This window comes from Rhinatrema bivittatum, chromosome 4 (genome assembly GCF_901001135.1).
Source record: "Rhinatrema bivittatum chromosome 4, aRhiBiv1.1, whole genome shotgun sequence".
NCBI classification, from domain to species: domain Eukaryota; kingdom Metazoa; phylum Chordata; class Amphibia; order Gymnophiona; family Rhinatrematidae; genus Rhinatrema; species Rhinatrema bivittatum.
This window is the reverse complement of record NC_042618.1, coordinates 45511933-45533028: the sequence shown is the minus strand read 5'-3', so window position 1 is coordinate 45533028 and position 21096 is coordinate 45511933. Positions and strand designations below refer to the sequence as shown.

The 21096-nt window shown below is 42.3% G+C and overlaps 1 protein-coding gene across 2 annotated transcripts in view; it reads right to left on the bottom strand.

Moving 5' to 3' along the window:
- Positions 1-20410, bottom strand: part of LOC115089298 (nutritionally-regulated adipose and cardiac-enriched protein homolog) — a 36996-nt gene extending 16586 nt beyond the window's left edge. Inside the window, exons 1-3 of one of the 2 annotated variants that reach the window (XM_029597405.1) lie at positions 20291-20410; positions 13315-13429; positions 468-494 (exon numbers count right to left, since the gene is read on the bottom strand). In XM_029597405.1, the coding sequence (XP_029453265.1) occupies positions 468-494; positions 13315-13429; positions 20291-20308 (160 nt within the window). In that variant the 5' untranslated portion in view covers positions 20309-20410. The remainder of the gene's footprint in view (positions 1-467; positions 495-13314; positions 13430-20290) is intronic. The other variant, XM_029597406.1, reaches the window with a different exon arrangement.
- Between the last annotated feature and the right edge of the window lie 686 nt (positions 20411-21096).

Sequence of the window (21096 nt, the reverse complement as noted above, 5' to 3'; positions counted from 1 at the left end):
CCCTGTGTCGGCCACCAGTAACCCCCTATGGTCCTGCACCCCGGAGGCATTGGCCCCCCTGCCCCCTCTCGGTACAGCACTGACTATAACCCCAGTACCAGCTGATTCTGACTGAGCTGGAATCCTATAGATCAAAGAAGAAATTAATTCACGGTGCATTAAGGGCACCAAAGGGAGCTGCTACTTTGGTTGGGGTACAACTTTAACACTTTCTGCATATTCTTAATTACTTGCATAGGCTGTTAATTAAAACCATTTTAATTGCTATTACCCATTACAATCAATTAGTTGTAAGAAATAGGGTAATTTTCACTCTTTTTTTTTTTTTTTTGTTAGTGGCTGTAATGAAGGTGAACTAGCAATTCTTCATGCAAAATAGCCCAAACAAGCAATCTCTGCTAACAAGAAATCAGAGCAGCTGGAAAATCCCAGGTTAGGACACCAAGGGAAAGCCAGATTCAACTTACCAGACCTGTCATTGCTGTGTGAAATATCTAGAAATGAGATTGACAACGCGTCAGTCTGATGAATAAGTCTTACCTGGGTAAGGGTATAAAACATCCTAGAAGACTTCAGTATTGAAACCTTATCTACTTAGACATTTGTAAGCCATGCATTACAAGCTGAGTTTTAGCTTCATCACAAATGGGCCGATACAGTCAAGTGCGCTCTGATGGACCGCACTGTTAGCCCAGGGTTGGACGCGCGTTTTCGACGTGCTAGCTTTACCCCTTATATAGTAAGGGGTAATAGCGCATCGAAATCGCACGGCCAAGCCCCCCCGAAACTAATAGCGCCCGCAACATGCAAATGCACATTGATGGACCTATTAGATATTCCCGCACGATACAGAAAGCAAAATGTGCAGCGAAGCCACACATTTTACTTTCAAAAATTAACGCCTGCCCAAAGGCAGGTGCTAATTTTGGCCGGCACCGGGAAAGTGTACAAAAAAGCATAAAAAACTGCTTTTCTGTACACCCTCCGAATTAATATTATAGCGATATTAAGTCGGAGGCCCCAAAACTAAAAGAAAATTTTTAATTAAAAACATTTTTTAAATGTGCCCGTGGGTCGGAAGACGGATGCTCAATTATGCCGGCGTCCGTTTTCTGAACCTGTGGCTGTCAGCGGGCTCGAGAACCGACGCCAGAAAAATTGAGCGTTGGCTATCAAACCTGCTGACAGCTGCCGCTTCTGTCAAAAAGGAAGCGCTAAGGACTAGGGATGTGAATCGTTTTTTGACGATTTAAAATATTGTCCGATATATTTTAAATCGTCAAAAATCGTTAGGGCAACGATACATTACCAATTCCCCCGATTTAGCGTCAAAAAATCGTAAATTGGGGGAAGGGGGAGGGCAGGAAAACCGGCACACTAAAACCCCCTAAAACCCACCCCCGACCCTTTAAATTAAATCCCCCACCCTCCCGAACCCCCCCAAATGCCTTAAATTACCCTGGGGTCCAGCGGCGGTCCATAGCTAAATCGGGGGCAGGGGGAGGGCCGGAAAACCGGCACACTAAATCCCCCTAAAACCCACCCCCGACCCTTTAAATTAAATCCCCCCCCAAATGCCTTAAAGTACCCTGGGGTCCAGCGGCGGTCCGAAATGGGCCGAAAACCGGCACACTAAATCCCCCTAAAACGGTCGTTCAGCGGAGGTCCGGAACCCTCGCTGAACGACCTCCTGCAGTCGATCTCCTGCCGGCGCCATTATCTGTACGGAAAACGATTCGCGGCAGGAGATCGCTCCCGGATGCCCGCTGGACCCCCAGAGACTTTTGGCCAGCTTGGGGGGGCCTCCTGACCCCCACAAGACTTGCCAAAAGTCCAGCGGGGGTCCGGAAGCGACCTCCTGCGGTCGAATCGTGTTGGTCTATGGCCGCCGCCATTTTGCGGCGGCCATTTTGCAAAATGGCGCCGGCTGAAGACAACACGCTTCAACAGCAGGAGCCCGTTTCGGACCGCCGCTGGACCCCAGGGTACTTTAAGGCATTTGGGGGGGTTCGGGAGGGGGGGGATTTAATTTAAAGGGTCGGGGGTGGGTTTTAGGGGGATTTAGTGTGCCAGTTTTCCCTGCCCTCCCCCTTCCCCCGATTTAGCTATGGACCGCCGCTGGATCCCAGGGTAATTTAAGGCATTTGGGGGTGGGGGATTTAATTTAAAGGGTCGGGGGTGGGTTTTAGGGGGTTTTAGTGTGCCGGTTCATGATTTTAACGATTTTTACGATATTCTAAACACCCAAACGGCAAAGATACGATTCCCTCCCCCTCCCAGCCGAAATCGATCGTTAAGATGATCGAGGACACGATTCACATCTCTACTAAGGACCAGATCCCCGGACTAACACTATCGATGGCAAAATATTTTTAAATATTTTCTTAAAGAAACTTTGCAAATAATTTCAAAAAAGGTTACCTTATTTAAAAGTAGAAACTATCGATAATTTGCTTCACTAATGTATACTTGTTATCATCTCAAAACTGAAGTGGCATAACAGTTTTCACGGCAAAGACCAGGTACACAAAGTATCACTGAAGGCAGCGTGTTCTTTTAAATCTTTTATTAAAATAATGAATATGACAACAAGTATACTGGTCTCTGCCGGCAAACCTGTTATGGTACTTTGGTACTTGGTGTTAATATACACCAGGGTAGTATATTTTAGTGTCTCTGCGGTATAAGGAAGGTAATTTTTATCAACACATTCAAAATACTATACGTCGGCGTTTTTGGTAGGACCCTACGCTATTGTACTAATATTAGCATTAGTTCTATTAAACACGCTGTTGAAATAACATAGACTGGCAGACACGTACCGTAATTATTGAATTATGTTTATTATTCAAAGTGTTTTTCGTGCCTGCCAGCAGTATTTGCTTAGAGTGAGTTTTTAATATGTAGCACAGCATTTCTTTTTTTTTTTGACGGCATAATTAACGTTTTTTATGTAGTTTCTAAATGCTAGTCCTATATATGAGTCTGTGCCTGTTTTTTTAAGATACATTGGAGGACAGTTCTTATGACATACTAGTATACAGATATTTAAAGAAAGTTTTAGGATAGTTTTTGATACAGTAATATACAGATTTTTAATATTCCACTAGTATTTTTTAAGATGTGGATAATCACACAATTAAGAGAGTGATATTTTGAGATTATATTCTGTCCATTTAGGCTTTATTTGCTGCACATATAAATTAAGATTTTTTGGGGGACCTTACATATATTTTTTTTGGGTCCTTATATTTTTTAATAAAAGTTTTTTTATTAAAAAGTTCGCAGTGTGATAATTAGGAAAATTGTGCATTAGTTACTTTTGTTATTATCAATATTCATATTCAGAATTATCATTTATGTATTTTCTGATTATTAGATAATTGAAGGTTTTTCCGTAAGCGAATTGTTGATATTAGAAAAAGAGAACCTCTCCATACAGGTACAAATATTGTTGTTTTTTATTCATCAAGACACATCTTTATTTTAATTGATTTTTATCAAGTGTAATTTGAGATTTGTGTTTTAGTCTTTGGTACCTTTTAATGTTATTTTAAATTTATTTTATGTTGTAATGCATTTATATTTGTTTATTTATGTGGTATATTTATTGTTGTAGCCCCTGAGGCAGCCCCAAGCGGGGTGAAACTCGGCCAGAGTCGGGCACCTGTATGAATATATCCTGCTGTGGAGGAGACCTGGTTTCAATTCCCCAGGCCCAGCTTCACAGCGTTCACAACCCCAGGGGGTGGAAGTCTCAGCCAATGCTCAACGGCAACAGCCAATGGCTAAACTTAGGGTCCACACTAGCCTGGTTCTAGCGTGTGCCCTAGGTTTCCGGTCTCTGGCCAAAACCTGCCACTGTGATGACTGGGCAGAGTCAGGAGGAAGATAAAAAAAAAAATCTAGGAAAAATCTCAAGGTATTTGCGAATGAAGGTTCATGACGCCCAAATCCAATAGAGGAAGCCTAAGGAGTGAATTTTCAAAGTATTTCCGTATGTAAAAATAGCATCTGTGTACAAAAGTAGCATGTATGAGCGTATGTACTATTTTTTAAATACTGAGCATATTTTCAGTTTTGTGCTTACATTTTACCAGGGAATTAAAAGGGCAGTCTAGGACTATTCTGGAGGGTTCAGAAGTACATACAGTAGTTGCTGTTTTGGAAGAGATATAAGCATTTAGATTACTGAACGTTTACACCTGTTAATTGACTCACCCAAGTGAAATTAAAATAATCTCTTGTCTGCAGGTTTTGGGTGGGATTGTCTGAGTAAACTGGTGGAGGGTCAGGGTGAAATGCTAGAGGATCTAGGTGACCTGGAAAAGGACTGGGTGAACTAGAGGAGGTATCAGTGCACTGGTGATTCCAAGTACATGGACAAGTAAGTATTTTCAAAATAGTATATGTATATACTTTATAAAATAGAAGCATAGAAACACAGAAACAGAGAAACATGACAGCAGAAAAAGACCATATGGCCCATCTAATCTTCCCATCCGTCCAAATTATCTAGCCCATACAATTTCCATCACTGTCTCAGAGATCCTCTGCATTTAACCCATGCTTTCTTGAATTCAGTTACCATTTGTTAGAATTCAGCCGCCTTCCCAGACTCCTCGGCTTCAGACACTCACTACATGGCAGGGAGCCGCCATTGCATGCTCCTGACACATGTATTACTAGGACCCAGTAAAGAGACGCAAAGGGTGTGAGTGCATATCTGGTGAGAGAGTCAGGTAGTCACTCAGATGATGATGTCACACGCTCAAGACTACTTAGCCTGACCAAATAACTCAAAACAGTTGTTTAGACAAATACCCACTGGTCCCTCTCAGTATAGCAGCAGATTAAGTAATAACTCATGCTAGGATGTTGATTATGCAGATTATAAGGTAACAACCTGGGATTAGTGGATTGTGGACTGCAGGGAATACCCAACTGCTTTCATCTTTCAAGATCACACAGTATTGAGCTGGAATAAAAGCATCCACTTGTACCAGAGTGGAGGAATAATAGTGCAGGACTGGATTGTAGAAACTAGGGATGTGCAGTCCCCAAATTTTGAATTTATTTTTTTTTAATGTCAGGGGTGGGGATTGGGAGTGAGGGGTTCACTTGCCAAACTGAAAAAAACATTACATGGAAAATTCCCCAAAACAAAACAAAAATAAAAACAGGCCTCCTGCGGGCCCTCAAGCACCCTCCCGCCCTTCCACAATTTAATCTGTGGCTTGGGCCTGCCTGGCTGGGCCCCTCTCGTCCCTGTTAAAATCTGCTGGGGGTGGAGAGCTCATACCCTAGCCCCCACTTACCTCCTTCCTGCGGTTCTCGTAAAATCCTTCAGGGCAGGAGCAAAGCTCACTCACTCACTCCTTCCTTGGCTCCCAGAACTTTAATTATTGCACCATCCACCTGGAGGATGGTGCCACAGTGACTTTGGTGCCCGCCTTGGTGCAGCTGGCACCATTTTGGTGTATATGGGGACAGAGGTGGGTACTTTTGGCCCCAGACAGTTTTAAAAGGGGGGGGGGAGGGGGAGCAGGAGGGATACAGGAGACCCTGCGTGGTCCGGCCCATGGGCCGCATTATTTTAGTGCGGGCTTGGGAATTGGAGGAGGCCCAACTTGGCAGGTCTGGGCCCTATATTAAATTGTGGCAGGGCAGGAGGGTTTTGAGGAGCACAGGAGACCCATTTTTAAAACTTTATTGACGACGATTATGAAAATACCTACACATTTTCATAGGAGGCCATTTTTGTTTTGTTCCATTTGGAATGAACTGAAAATGACCTTGTGTATTTTTTTGTATTTGTTTTAAATGAATACACATCTTTAGTAGGAATTAGCCCAGATCACCATTCTGCACATCCTGGATAAGAATTGTCTCTGCCAGAACACATTGGCTATGTGTTAAATAATCTGCTTGTTAAGAAGAAAACAATTTTTAATCCATCAATTCTATGTAAATGGTTGCTGTTATTCAATCACATTGTCTACTTTTGGATTCTATGTAATTATATGGAGGAGTCGATAAGACTGCTTGCAAATTTCTCTTGGCATGCTGTCTCTGGATATTTATGAGACATTGCTGGACTATATGAATGTCATGAACCTGCCTCCTGGCTTCTTTCATGCTAGTGTTTCCAAGACAAGGCAGCTGGAATCACTTCAAGGAGAGACTGCTTAGACATCCACATACTCCTGCCTGATAAACTTAAGGTTGGGCTAACCAAGGGCTTGATTTTCAAAAACATTTACACGCTTAAAAATAAATGCACTTTCCCCATATAAGTGGGTTTTTGAAAGTTGCTACAATAGTAGTAGCATTTACACATGTAAATCATTTTGAAAATTATCCTCTTAATCTTTTATGGCAATGTATCTGTAAATTACAACTTGAGTTTAAGTTGACATACGGAATTTTAAGACTTTTAGACATAGATCTGTTTTCTATGTCAAAAACATTTAAAACAACGTCTAAAGTAGGGCCAGATTTACTAAGGCTTTTCGCACATGACGAGGTCAATATTCAAAGCGCTTTCAGCACTATTTCTCCACATAGGAATAACTTATGCGGTTAAGTACTGGCTACTAAATATGCACCTACATTCAGCGGCTGCTGCTTATCCACATAAGTCACTTATACAGGTAAAAAATTAGTCGTATAAGCTGTGGGCGGATTGGAGTGGAGTGAGATAGCCACTTAACTTATTAGGCCAACTAGTGATAGCAGGTCTAAACTTAGCCGGTTATAGTTTATATGGCTAAGCGTGAATATATACGCATATATTCAGCGACATGGCCATGCTGCTGAATGTACCTTGTAATTTCACCAGGTACAAGCTTAGATTGTAAGCCCTCTGGGGATAGGGAAATACCTACAGTACCTGAATGTAAACCGATGTGATATCTCAGATATCTCAGATCGAATGTCGGTATATAAATAAATAAATATTTATAAATAAATAACTGGCCAAATTACTTAAATGGTCAGCTTTGAATATTGACTTCCATACGTCTATGGAAAAATACTTCATAATGATGCCTGCAATTTGAATGTGTTGTGAGCTAATTTTATGCCATAATAAAACTCTCATGGATCAAGATGAGCTTGAAAAGATCTTGTTATTTGATGAGCTGAGTTGTTAATTCTGAGATTTATTTATTTCAGAAATTCTGTGTGCTATATTCCTCCACAGGATTTAAAACTTACAGGCACCCCCTCCTCAGAAATTATCGGAGGCTGTGGAGAGATCCTGCTCTACCCCTCCAGGAATCATCAGAGGATGTTGTGTGTGTGTGTGTGTGGGTGTGTGTGTGCGTGTGCAAGGAGATTCTCCTCTCCCCTGCCAGAAAACGTTGGAGGGTACAGAGAGAAGCCCCCCTTCACCCCCTTAAAAATTGTTGGAGGGTACAGGATCTTTGCCCAGATCTTTCCCTCTCCTCTCACCTTCAGATGAAAGTCAGACCTGCCACCATTTTCCTCTTCTTCTAGGCCCCTGCAAGAACTTAAGCTAAACTCAGCAAGGAGCCTGTGTACTGAACTGGCATGTACACGCTCATTCAGGCCGATGCAATATAGTGTGCGTAGGCTAGCGCATCGGGTAACACTCTATTGGACACGTGTCTTGAACGCGCTAAAATAACCCCGTTGCAATACAGGGATCAGCGCGTCCAAAACGCATGTCCAATTGAGTACATAGCTAATAGCGTCGTCACATGCAAATTCTATGTAGATGAGGCTATTAGCTATTACCCCGCAATGCCAAAAATTGCCACGTGCTCGGCGTCTGCTCAAAGGCTAACCGAAAAAAACAAAAAATCCTGCTTTCTGTGATTCCTCCAATTAGTATCATTGAGATAATAAGTAGGAGGAAACTCAGAAAGCAGAATCATGCTGCGCTCAAGGGCTCAACAGAAAAAAACAAATCTTGCTTTTTGTAGTTCCTCATTGGGGGAACCACAGAAAGCAGCATCCCCAAAGTCTGGCCCAATTGGAACCCCTGCCGGCAGTAAGTGAAGGAGTGAATAAATCAATATAAATCAATAATAAGTGTCGGGCACTTAATATTAATTTATTCACTACTCCACTTACTGCTGATTGGTCTATTCACTGTCACATGTCAGTGAAAGGACCAATCCCCTTTCAGAAGGCTGTCCTGAAAGGGGATTTGTTCTTTCATTGTCACTTGTCAGTGAAAAGGAAAATCGGGAACAGCCCTGTCGGGAGTAGGAAGGGTGCTCTGGCCAGGCTGCAGTGGGCGCTCAGCCACTTCTCCTGGGCACCTGATGCAGAGCACTAGGGACACACCAATTACCCATTGCGTGTTCCTCTTAGTGCGGCAGCTCATTTGCCTACTGCATCGAGCACCCAAGAGAGGTGGATGTGCGTGTGTTCAAAAAACGTGCGCCCAGTTTGGACACCTGTTTTTTACGTGATGATATTGCATCGACCTGATAGACCTATTCATAGCCCTGTCCCCTGCTTCCATGGAAAGCCATGCAAGGGGCAGTGCACCGCAGATTCTGTGAGCACATGCACTGGTTCACAACCAGTGCTAAGTTTAGCTTAAGTTCTTGCAGGAGCCTGGAAGAAAAGAAAAGTGGTGGCAGGCCCAGATGGTAGTGGCAATGCTCCAGGGCCTATCAAAATGTGGTACTGGAAGCAGTTGACTGCATTACCTATACCTAAATACAGGCCAGGCCTAGTGGTTAGAGCAGCAGACTAAGAACCAGGAAGGCTAGGCTTCAAATCCTCTGTGGCTCCTTGCGACCTTCAGCAAATTTCATCCTCCATTGCAGCGGTAATCACATGAAGGCCACAGGGTTTTCAGCATATTCCTAATGAATGCATGGAACAGATTTGCATACAAATCTATCTCATGCATGTTCATTAGGGACATCCTGAAAATTTGCACCGTTTGTGGCCCTTGGGGACTAGAAGTGCCAAATAGCACTGCTCTGTTGTCTTAAGTTCAAACTTAAGGCCCTTATTTACTAAGCATATTTCCCATAGACACAAAATGGAAAAATATCTTTAGCAACTAAACCCCTTAGATTGTAAGCCCTCTAGGGTGAAGGAAATACATACTGTACCCAAATGTAGCTCACTTTGAGCTATCAATGAAAAGTCATGAGTTAAATGGTAATAAACAAACAGCTGCTGATACACGTAAGGTAGATAAAATCAGAAGAAAGTGTCCCCAGGCCAGTTATGTATCAAATCCACAGAGTGCTTTTCACAAATGTTTTATATTACAAAACAAAAGGGGTTTCTTTTTATTTTGTTTGGGTGGGGGGGGGGGGTCTTAATTTTTATTTTGTGTTTAAAAAAAGGCAGTAGCAACCAGCATAGGGTGCCCATCTCCTACTGTAAATATCATGGTTCTCAAAAGTGGCTGGACCTTCTCACAGGACCTCCCTCCAGCTTACCTGTAATCGTAGGAGTCTTCACAGGGCAGAAGTGACCCCCACCAGATGCTTCTGCCCCGCTGGTGCTCTATTCAAAATGGAGTAGGCTGGCGCCATTTTGTTTTACGGGGGTGCCTTTGTTGTAGGGGGGATAAAGATACATTTCTGTACAACAAAATGGATCGAGTCTCATGGCCTGCTGGCACCATTTTGAATAGAGCACCACACCGGCAGGGCAGAGCATCTGGGCATAGCTCTGACGAGTTCAAGATGAGCTGGAGGGAAAAAGGCCCAGTGGGACTTTTGTTATTTTTCAGAATCATAATTTTTACAAAGCGGGAGGGAAGGCCCCGGGAGCTGGCTGCTACTGCTTCTTCTTCTTCTTCTTTTTTTTTTTAATGAAATGAAAAGAATATGATGATATTTCATTTGTGTTTCTGTCAATTTAATTTTCAAAAACCAAATAAAATAAAAGCACATCCCTTAAAAAAAAAACCAGAACAATTATCGTGCTGCCACCCACAAATGCTGTACTGCATCAGTGTGCTTTTTGAGAAAGAAACCCAAACCACATTCACTGCGAAAAGAATGCCAAGCTGAGGGACGCGCTGATGTCTGAAATAATGTAGGGTCCACTCTGATAACAGAGCAGAGGGCAATGTATCAAAAACAGCTATTAGCACTGTGCCACAAGTAAAATATCTGCATGATTCATACCTCACCCAGGGGAGGACGTAACAAACCGAAGACACAGTCGTTCTTGCAACCAAGACTTCGGTGGCATTTTTAGACTTTGTTGGTGGGGATTCTTTCTACTAGCCTTTATGAAAAGAAATATAAGCAATACTCTCTTACAACAAAGTCACAGGCTGGTAGTGAGTGTTCCTGCCTTTATTTTTAAACCTGATATATTAAACCTCACTATGCCAGGGAGCAATTCAGGGTCTGGCAAGTGAAGATCGAATTTAATCCAGGAATAAAAGCGCAGGGGATAGAAAAGTTTCAGCGATGCCAGTGAGTGCTCTCTTACCCTGCTATGACAGGACTAAATTAGCAGTGCCCAGATACACAAGGGTCCTACTATCTCTGTATTACAGCATGCGGACCATTAGCTTAAAATGGAGGCTGATGGGTAATTTGTGATTTGGATTGGCCAATCTCGGAGACAGAATGCTGGGCTGGAAGAGCATTTGGCCTGACTCCACATGGCACATCTTATGAATAATATGACCTGTTTGTACTTCAGAGAAACAGCCTGGCTTTAGTTAAAACAACACCACTTTCAGGTCGGATATTAGCCTGGCTCAGCTTAGGAATATGAAATTTACTATGTAAGGCTGAATGATGGATTGGGTAGAAATCTGTTAGGATAAGGGCACGACTCTGAGAGAGGAGCGAACTCAGTCAAGGCTTCTACCTTCGTGGCATTATTCATGCTGATGCCTACAGTAGAATAGGTGAAGGAGGCACAAAGCTGGGCAGCATAACTCCAGTCCTGCAGAGCCACAAATGGGTGCAGGGCTGCCTAGGCCTTACTAGTCTTTCAAAGGGAGAATTTTCCAGCAATGGGAGGTTCAGGAAGTGGTCCAGATGAAGTGAGTGGCAGGAGAGTCTATCCCGCAAAGGCTGGGTCAGTGAGCTACAGGGTATAAAATGTGACTCCATGTGGGAGGAGTTCTCAGTCTGGCATGGAGTGAGAAAGGTCTCACAAGGAGCTTATGGATAGGCAGTCAAGGGACTGTGCTCTGCCTCGGGCTTTCAGGTGTCACTGGACAGGGGAGTTCTCTCTCTTTAGTAAGAGTGAAAGGCTATCCAGGTAGATTCGGACACCTTTACTACACGGAAAGGATTGGACTGGGGTAGTTTGCGAGCAGTGAGTGAATAAAGGAGATGGAGTTTTCTGATTTTTCATCTAGGCCTTGAGGAAGACAGGCACCCTAGAGGAAGTTTGAAGGGAAGATCCTTTCTCTCTAAGATGACTCTCAAGCAGTATGAGAAGATTGTGAGTAATAACTTTTTGGATGGTGCCTACTATGATTTTTCCTGAACGGTTCTGTTGAAGTTTTCAGTTTTTGCTAAAATGTATTGGACTTATGGAGGTCAGTATTCAAAATGACTATTTATAAATCCAATGCGGGAGTGAAGTGCTAAAAATTACAACCTATTTGAACCCTTCAGATATATATTTCTTAAAGAATGCTGACTTGAAAACTACTTTGAAAATAATGCTTTACATTAAGGGCCTTCATAATTTATAGGCTAAGTTAATTGAAGACATGACTAGAGCAAAAAAACAGCTCTTAGAAATGCTCTAGTTATAAAATCATACGTCCTTGTCTCTTATCCCTTTTTGCTTTCCAAAGTTACCTAAGATAAGTTGGAACTGTTCCATTTTGCATTAAAAAAATAAAATGCAAAAAAGGGATAAGAGACAAACAAGGACGTATGCTTATAACTGGAGCTTTTCTAAGAGCTGTTTTGTTGCTTTAGCCATGTCTGCAATTAAGTTAGCCCATAAATTATGAAGGTCCTTAAATTTAAAGCATTTTTTCAAAGTAGTGTTACATTCAGCGTTCTCTTAGAAATATATATCTGAGGAGTTCAAATAGGTCAATATTCAAAGCCATTTAGACAGATAACTCATAAGTTATCAATTTGAATGGCATGGTTTTGAAAACTGAGCCATTTATTCAGCTAGGGGGCAATATTCAGCTGCTGAGCGGCTCAGCTAGTTAGCCAGAGAAACTTATCCAGCTATTTAGCAGGGTATATTCAGTGGTGCAGTCGCACCACTGAATATATTCAGCTATCTTAAAGTTAGCCAGATAATACTGAGCTGGATTCAAGTAGTGGTTGGGGGCTGGACATAGGTACTGGCTGGGGGCTGGACACAGGTACTCAAAGAAAGGTCAAGGGCAAGGCCTGGGAAAGAGACAAGGGTCTGAACTGGACTGGATAGGGCAAGGACCGGCTGGACAAGGTCAGGACTGAATAAGGATAGGACTAGATAGGCAAGAGGAAACAAGAAAGCTCAACAGGTCACGGAACTGGGCAAGGTAATCCTAGTAAGCCTGGAGGCCACAAGGCAGTATAGATAGGCCCAGATGTACTGAGCAAAGCAGGAGAGCCTAGACCACAGAACAAGGCAAGGAAGCCTGACAACTATAGAGCAAGACAGGAGGCAAGACAAGGCAAAAGAGGAGGCCTGGGTAGGCCACAAGGCAAGGTATATCAAGACAAGGCTGGCCAGGTCAAAGAGCTGAGGTGACTCTATGAAGAGGCAAGGAGGGTCTAGACAAGCTGGGTTAAGTAGTGCTAGGACTGAGGCATCATGTGATCAGTAAGGAGGTAACTTATGTAGCTGGGAGCAGTGCTTGCTGAGGACCCCTGGTGGAGGGAAGGCTGCTCAGCAGGTGGAACCATAACATCCACTCTGTTGCAGATCTGCAAATAGACACACTTTACCTTCTATCCTTCTGCAATGATGCTCACAAAGATATTGAACAGAACCAGTGCCAAAACCGATCCCTGTGGCACTCCACTTAACCCCAGTCTCTCTTCAGAATAGGCTCTATTTACCATTACATGCTGTCTTCTGTTAGTCAACAAGTTTGTAATCCACTCCACCATAATAGTGCCCATTCCCAAATGTCTCATTTTATTCACAGAAGTATGATGGAAAATAAAGAATGGAAGTCCCATGCAGTACCCTACCTACTACAAAAGCAAAAACTTCACTGTTTTTTTTTCTTTACCCCTTCTAGCCTACTGCCAAGCACTCTCTGTACTTGCTTCATTCTATCTTTTCACCTCTGCACATTTCAAGGAAAGTCACATAGAAGAAGATGCTGCTGCTGCTTGGATTTCTTTTCAAACACTTTTAATATCATCAACCTACCATGCACAATGATTTCTTCAGGATCTTGAAATCTGACTCGCTTTTCAGCTTGTTTATCCTGGTTCCCAACACTGCTCCCAGGTGGCTTTTTCCTTAGTATTGAAGGAGGATGTGCCTAAAATACGTCAGTATATGAGTTTACATTCCTAAGTAACAGATAATTCACCAGTCATTTAAAACAAAATTAATGATTAGGCTTTCCCTTTTCCATTCAATTTTTAAATACGATTTCTGAGGAGGTATTAATCTTTAAATGTATGCAACCTTTCCTTCACTGGTACATAAAATGATGAGAGGGTTCCATTATGTAATGAGGGTCCCATTCCCGAATTTATATAGTGGGTAAAATTTAATGGGCCATGCAGATGGAGAAGTGGATCCTCATGGAGACAGCAAGAGTAGCTTCACCTATCTGACTGGAAAGGGAGAAATCCCAGTATTCTCCTCTCCATGAACTCTGGCTCAGTACCTACCCCTTAGTGCTGGCACTGGAAACACGAACACATCAATGAGAGTCACCCAGGCTTCAAACAAATTCAGACTCTTAACTTTATTTCTGGTTCCTAAAGCCAGTCACTATTTACAAGATTAGGATGTGGAAGGCAGATAATCACTGAATACTCAGAATTCATGGGATGCTACAGTCAGGCCAATATCCTTCCACAGTTACAACACGTACTCCCAGGATGAGAGTAACCATCCAATCCCTTTCATGGGAAATAAAACCGACCACCCATACTCAGTATATCACTTTACAGGAATATAGGGGTAGATTTTTAAAGAAGCATGTGGGCCTACATGTGCGTGTGCTACCTGGCGCGCACACATGGATGCCGATTTTATAACATGCGCATGTTATAAAATCAGGGGGTGACAGATGCAAGGGGTGCACTATTGTGCACCCTGCATGTGCCGACGCCCACAGCCTCCACCCGTTCCCCCTAATCTAACCTTCCCACCCCTTCCCCTAACCTATCCCCCCATAGCCCTATCCTAACCCCCCCGACTTTTGTTTTACCTTCTGCACCTGCCTGCGCCGGCAGCCTGCCAGCACGCAATCCCCCATCACAGCGGCAAATGGATTTACGCGCGTAGAGCTTTTAAAATCCGGCCCATAATGTTTACATTCCCCACCATACAATATCCTATTTTTCCCATTGGGCATCTATTTCCACACATCCTATCCCTTATCCCTTCCAATCACGGGACAGGTACTTTAGTCTATGTAATTCATATCAAAATTTAAATCCTCAGAGGACATGAAATTCAACCCGGGATCTACTCATAACTTCTTGGTCACCAGTCTCTCCACTCAGATTCTGCACATCTCCCTTCTGACAGCATATAGGTTTCCCTGGCATCCTCCATGTAATGGACACTCTTTCGAGCACTCTTCATCTTGGAATACTCCATATTCTTTTCTCCTCACCATTTTTCTCTAAGGGAGGAATGCCCTCTTTTCCACCCCTGGTTTTTGGTCAATTTTCTCAAACGAAGGAAAGGCAAGGGAGCTGGAGTCCCGAGTCCACCAACCCGCAGGCTGGCTACTCTAGGCCATTACATCTTGGAGGTCCCCTCCTCTACTAGTTCCATCCTAGAAAGGGCAGAAACCCTCCAGATCCTCCCACATTTATACCTCCCACTAAACCTGTCTCCACCAATCCCCAAACCCCACATTCTTAAGGGAATATACACCTCACTCAGACCCCACAGTATTAACACATCATCTTTCATCACATTGCTAAAGTCTTCCAAAGGCCACCCAGTGGTCATTTAGTGGTAAACATATTCAAACAATTAAGACTGTGTGTAGAGTACATGAAAACCCTGGGGTTTCCTCCAACCAAATATCTTGTAATACTAGAACGGAAAAGTGAGCACATTTATATTTTAAAGGTTCTTCTACCCTGTGACCCCTGGACAGAGTTTCTGCCTCAGTAGACCCCTGAAGCAAAGGTGTTTTTGACAAATAATTACCTTTTTCCAGGATCCACTGAGGCAGGAACTCTGTCCAGTTTCAGTCCAAATTTTTGTATAGAATTTTTTTTTTGTTTGTTTTCCCACACAGGGCACATAGAAGACAGGTCAATGATTATGAAATACCAAGCAAAGAAACTATTTGTTTTGGCCAGGGGCTATCTCATGAGTGAAGACTACTTTTATTTGAAATTATGTAAATCAGGTATAAAAGATGGGACTTGAGGGGGTGCAGGAAAAACATGGTTTTATGTTCTGATCTTTTCTTTCCAGTGTATAATAAAAGGTGCTTTTTATTCTATAGATTGTAAAAATATGGGAGATAAAATATAGAACAATCACAAAAGGTGCACAGTTTATGAAGTAAAAAAACAGGGAGTAACAGAGCAAGGAAATGGGCAAGTTTGATATTTGTGGAATCCAAATGGAAGTTTTGTTCATTTTAATGTTTTTTTTTTTTTACTTTTTAATAGTGCCCTAGGGTTTACCACAGAAGTTACAATGAGCGAATACCTTGACATTACTGCAGTCCACCCAAACTATAGGCTTTATAAAGAAATCAGCCTGCATTCCTCTCAGCAACGAGCACCAAAATAGAGGAAAGAAAACTGAGTGATGAACACAAAGACATACTTTGCTAATTAAAAAACACAACAACCTAGAACCAGATTAATCATAGACACAACATGGGCAGAGCCCTCCATAACCCCAGCCCCAGAATTGACATGAAAATGAAGAATGGAAAATCTTTATATAGGGACAGAATTGCTTCAGATATTTGAAAAGCATTTGCTGAAATGAAACAGGTCAATGATACTAGCGTTAGATATAATCTTAGTATGCTGTGTGTAGCTGCCGTACATTATTAACCCATTACGTCCCGTGTCCTATTTAGAGGATAGATTCTTAAAAAATTTGGGACATAACGGGTTAAAGAACTGCTTGGAATGCATTGGACATTGTTAATGATAGATGTAGAAATTTGTATGTACACCACATTGATGTTTTATTATGATTTTGTAATTAATCAAGAATTAAACTAAACTACAAATAAAAATCAAGGGACCAAGTCATACTATGGGCGTGGCCAATGCACAATAATAGTCTGCACATATTGGGCTAGATTTAAGTTTCTTGGGGCAAAAGATCACAGCAAAAGACCTGCAGTTCAGATTGCTTGCACAATTATGTAATAGTACATCTGTTGCCCAGCATTTTAATTTCCAGCTTCTTTGGGTTTCACTGATGGTTTATCATTGAATTCTATGTGCCTTAAAAATTCAGCATTTGCTCAGTTTTAAAAATAGCGCTAGGGGTCAAGATGGCAGCTTGCTTTCTTTTACTGTAGTGGACTAAATCTGTATCTTGTGTCTTTTTATAAATATTTCATTATGGTGAAAAAGGGGGAACATTAGAGTGTACCCTTCCTTGGATGGTCTCCAGACTGTGACTGAGGTGGGTCCAATAGCTTTCTTTGTTCTAGCTACTGTGGTAGGGCCAGAGGTGGCTCAGTCAGACAGCGATGTCTTGATAGTGCCCCTGCTTTTTGGTTGAGGTTTCATTCAGCCCCAAAGCTTGCACTTCCCCAGTACTGCTTAGTGGAGAATTTGGGTGTTGTTCTGCTCTGGGACAAACTCTGCCATTGGTGCTTTCAGGGATGTTTTGTCCACATTTTATCTGGCTATGTGTTTGTTGCCACAAGAGAAAATCCTGAAGAATTGAAGAAAGGTCTATGAGCACTGAGAGATTAGCTGGAGTTACTTCAGAGCCCTATAAAGAAGCCAGAGGACAAATATTGTGGGATCAAGGAGACTTACAGGTTGGAATTTTTTGCAGAGTCTGGAAGCACTGCGGGTGGGCCTGTGAACCATTTTATGGATTCAGCAGATAGACTATCTGCTGTGAGTCTGTGAGTGGAAGAGTGTACTAGAGAGAGATTATCCCTGTAATTAGACTTAAAATTATTTGGAAGGCAATTTATTGTTGGAGAGGACTATAGTTGAGCAGCTACTCATGCCATAATCTATCTCTAAATCTTTTTCATTCTTGGAAACCAAAATTCAAGTTCAAGCATAGATCCTGAAGACACATACTATTGAGTATTTCAGCCCTTGGTGGGTAGGTTCCTGTGCAAGAGGTTAATAAAAGGATAATAAATGACAATACAGGTCTTCAATGGAAGATTGAAAATCAGGAACATATGCTAAAGCTAACAATTTAAAATTTAGAAACTTTTCCAAAGTTAAGATATTTCACCTCAAAATCTTTGTAAGTGGTACTTAATTGAGGTTTTGAAGGTGCAGAACAAGGCCATGCTTTTTGCCTTTCAAAGAAAGGCTCTTTGGATCACGTGCAGTCTCTGCTTGAAGATTATTTGCAAGTCGGACCAAATCTTACACATGATCTTGAGCAGATGGATGATAAATGTAAGATCTGTGGACCCTTGCTGCTGTGGCAAGATTGGCTCAACCTATGGGGAAGACCCCGTAAGTTCCCACCGACAGGTGGCGGAGCTATGCAGGGAAGATACAGGCTAGGAACTTCACCAATATTAACCCCTTTCCCTTTGGATTGAGCCCTTGTGTTCTGGGGGCAGGCAGCTCTTAGGTGAGAGTCTCTATGGCCATAGTTTTGACAAAAAAAAACCTTGTTTTGAAAAACGGTATATAAATACTTTTAAATAAATACTTTTACATAAATAAATAAATAAATAAATATAGTAGGGATGTGAATCGTTTTCCCGAATTAGGCAATGTCAACGAAATTGCCTAATTCGGAATGGTTTGGGAGAACCGAAAAATGATTGACTTTTTCTGAAATTTCAGAAAAAAATTCTTTTTTGAGTTAGTGTGTGCTAACTCCCATTAGTGTGTGCTAACTCTGCCAGGTTAGCGTGCACTAACCCGAAAATCGGGGCCCCTGAAAAAAAAACAAACCCGAATCGTGGGAAAAATGAAATTCCCACAAGGGGGGGGGGGGCCCGAAAAAGCCCAACACAAAAGTTTTACCCGAAGTACATCTCTAGGCTATAGCATAGGCATCAATCCAGGGCCAGACTAGAGTCAAAGGCAGGTGGCAGGTGAGAATGGTCAATGTCCAGGCATGGGTCAGAGACAGGCAGCAAGTAAGAATGGTCAAGGTCCAGGCAAGGGTCAAATCCAGGAGTCAGTTCGAGGAGAAGTGAGGAGACAAGACCAGCGGGACTGAGGAGGCGAGGCAAGGCTGGGAAGTCAGGAACCAGGAAGAAAGCATCAACACGCACTACAAGCCAGTGTAGGAAACCTGTTGCTGAGGCACAGGAGCACAGTCTGTGGAGCCCTTATATAGTAAAGGCTGAATGATGTCATCAAGGGGCCCTGGGGAGGCTTCCCCGCTGAGGGCCCTTTCAAGGGAGGAGTTGGGCATGTGCGTGCATATGGATAACTGGAGCAGGAGCAGGTTGGCAGAGTGAGGGGCGCTGCTCGGCGCCGCTGGGAAGTCGGTGGCGTCCTCACTACAGGACAGCGTTGGCGGCGTCCTGAGCTGTGCCGTGCGGGTGGCGTTGGGGTGAGTACCGTGGCTCACGGGACCTTCCTGCGAGCTGCGTTCCTAACAATTTAAATTATGAGCAAAACTTGGCTGCTTGTTTCTTTTTGCCTGAAACATATAGAAACTGGGTCTTCAGAATCTCTTTGAAATAAGGAATCTTTATTTTTGGGTCAAAAAGTTTTTGTATTTCCTGATGTGTCTGGATCTAAGGCTAGGAGGAGGAAATTATAACTATGCACCACGATGTAATTTGGTTGGGTGTAATTTATATCTATCTGTCAAGATGTAATTTTCCCCTAGGTATCCTTGTAAATATTTGATCAAGTAGCAGGGAAATTTATGTTTTATGATCCTCCGCAACTTGTTACCTTTTTGAAAAATAAACCACAGTTAAGGCTAAGAGTCCAGTGGAAGGCACCTCCACTCCCATTTAGTGGGAAATAAATGCTTGGGGTTTATAGCTGTCTAAATTTATATCCACCATAAGGTGAGCAGTCCATTTTAGCAAACCTCCCCTTTTATATTATTTTCCTTTCATAACTTTTTTTTAGATTGAACCACCCCCTTTGCATTATTAGTGAGCTTTGTCATTGCAGAATTATTTTTTTAACTTTCTTCTTTTCTTAGTATTTGAGGTTTATAAGAATCGTCCAAAAGAAAAACCGGTGTACAGTACATTAAGCATGTTTGTGCCTGCATACTTTCCGTTCTATTTCCCTTTGAAAACTGGCTGTAAGGTCCATGGGCACAAAAGTGCCTACATGCTTTGCAAAAATGCAAGCTACTGAAAATTGCTTTTTTTTTTCAAATCAGTACTCTCTGGGGAGGCCGTGCCTGCATATTTTATTCATGCTCGCTACATCCTCTTTTCAATCACATCTCTTGCTGATGTAATTTTCAGTTGTGCATTTTTGCTTGGTATTAAAAAAGAAAAAGAAATTGGGATTTATTGATGAATAATTCCAATAACAATGAAAGGGCAACTCTGATTTCTGATTCAATGGGTGTAAAATCAAGGATGGTGTGGAATTAAAACTTAGGGGGGGGGGGGGATTTTCAAAGCTATTTTATTGACTTGTTAAAAATTGTCCAGAGTTTGTGTGAATGAATAACCCAATTCATGTATACTTTTAAGCGCACGAAAGATAGGTGCTCCGGGAAGTGGCTTTGTGGCAGAGTTGGGATTTATATGCATAGTTTTAATTTTAAGAAGCATATCTGTGTAAATTAACATGCACAAGTTGCGACCTGCAAAGAGTAGGGATAACTTTTTGTGGGTCATTTTGTGCACATTATTTCAGATAATTTACAAAGCAGACTTATGCACATACGTTCACTTTGAACATTGGCGTAACGTATGCTTTTTCAAAATGCATTAAGTTACACGGGCTGTTATAAAATTACCTTCCCTCTGGGTAAAGTTTGTTACTGAAAGATAAAAATCAATCATCTGATGCTGTCAGTTCCATACCTTCTTTCCTGCATACATTGGCGGGAGTGAGGGATCTTCCACATGCTATTACATGGTGACAGGAGAGCTTCAAAGGTCCTGCAGCAATGTACAGTTTGATGCCCCTGGGGAAGATCAGAAAATTTAAGATCTCAATGCTCTGAAGTAGAATCCTTTCCATCTGAGGAATAAAGCATGAATGCCATATAGGTACATCTTTTTTTTTGTTTTTTAAATATATGCTATTTCATGCTTATATATGTTATTAAAGAAAAAATTATGGTTCCCATTAGGGATCTGCATTTGTTTGAAATAAATGGGTAATCCAAAACAAAACAGGTCTTTTCAGTTTGTTTTGTTCAAATTGAAATTAATGGACAGGGGCTATGAAAATAATGGAAACTTTCGTTTGCATTTATATTTAGATCCTTTAAAGTCTATGAAGTCTACGGAGCAAGCAAAACTATAGTTTTTTTTTAAATTCTTATTTGTATTTTCACTGAAGACAAACCAGATAGAACAGAACTGGGATGGGAGGGAAGAGGCAAGAAAGGAGAAGAAGCTATCAACTAGCCTATCTCAGCTGGCAGCTGCATGGATTGACAATGACCATCTTTTTTTTAAACTGATACTGAAAGCCCCGGGATGCACGTAAGTCCCGGGGCTTGCAAAAAGGGGTGGTTGGGGGCGTGGCCAAGGGGCGTGGTGTGGTGTTGGGGGGCGTGTTCGAGGTGTGGGGGCGGTCCGTGGGCGTGGCCGAGTGCCCTGACACAGCGGCCTGTGTGGGGCCTGCTGTGGCAGCAGACAGCCGGCAGGCGTAACTTCGT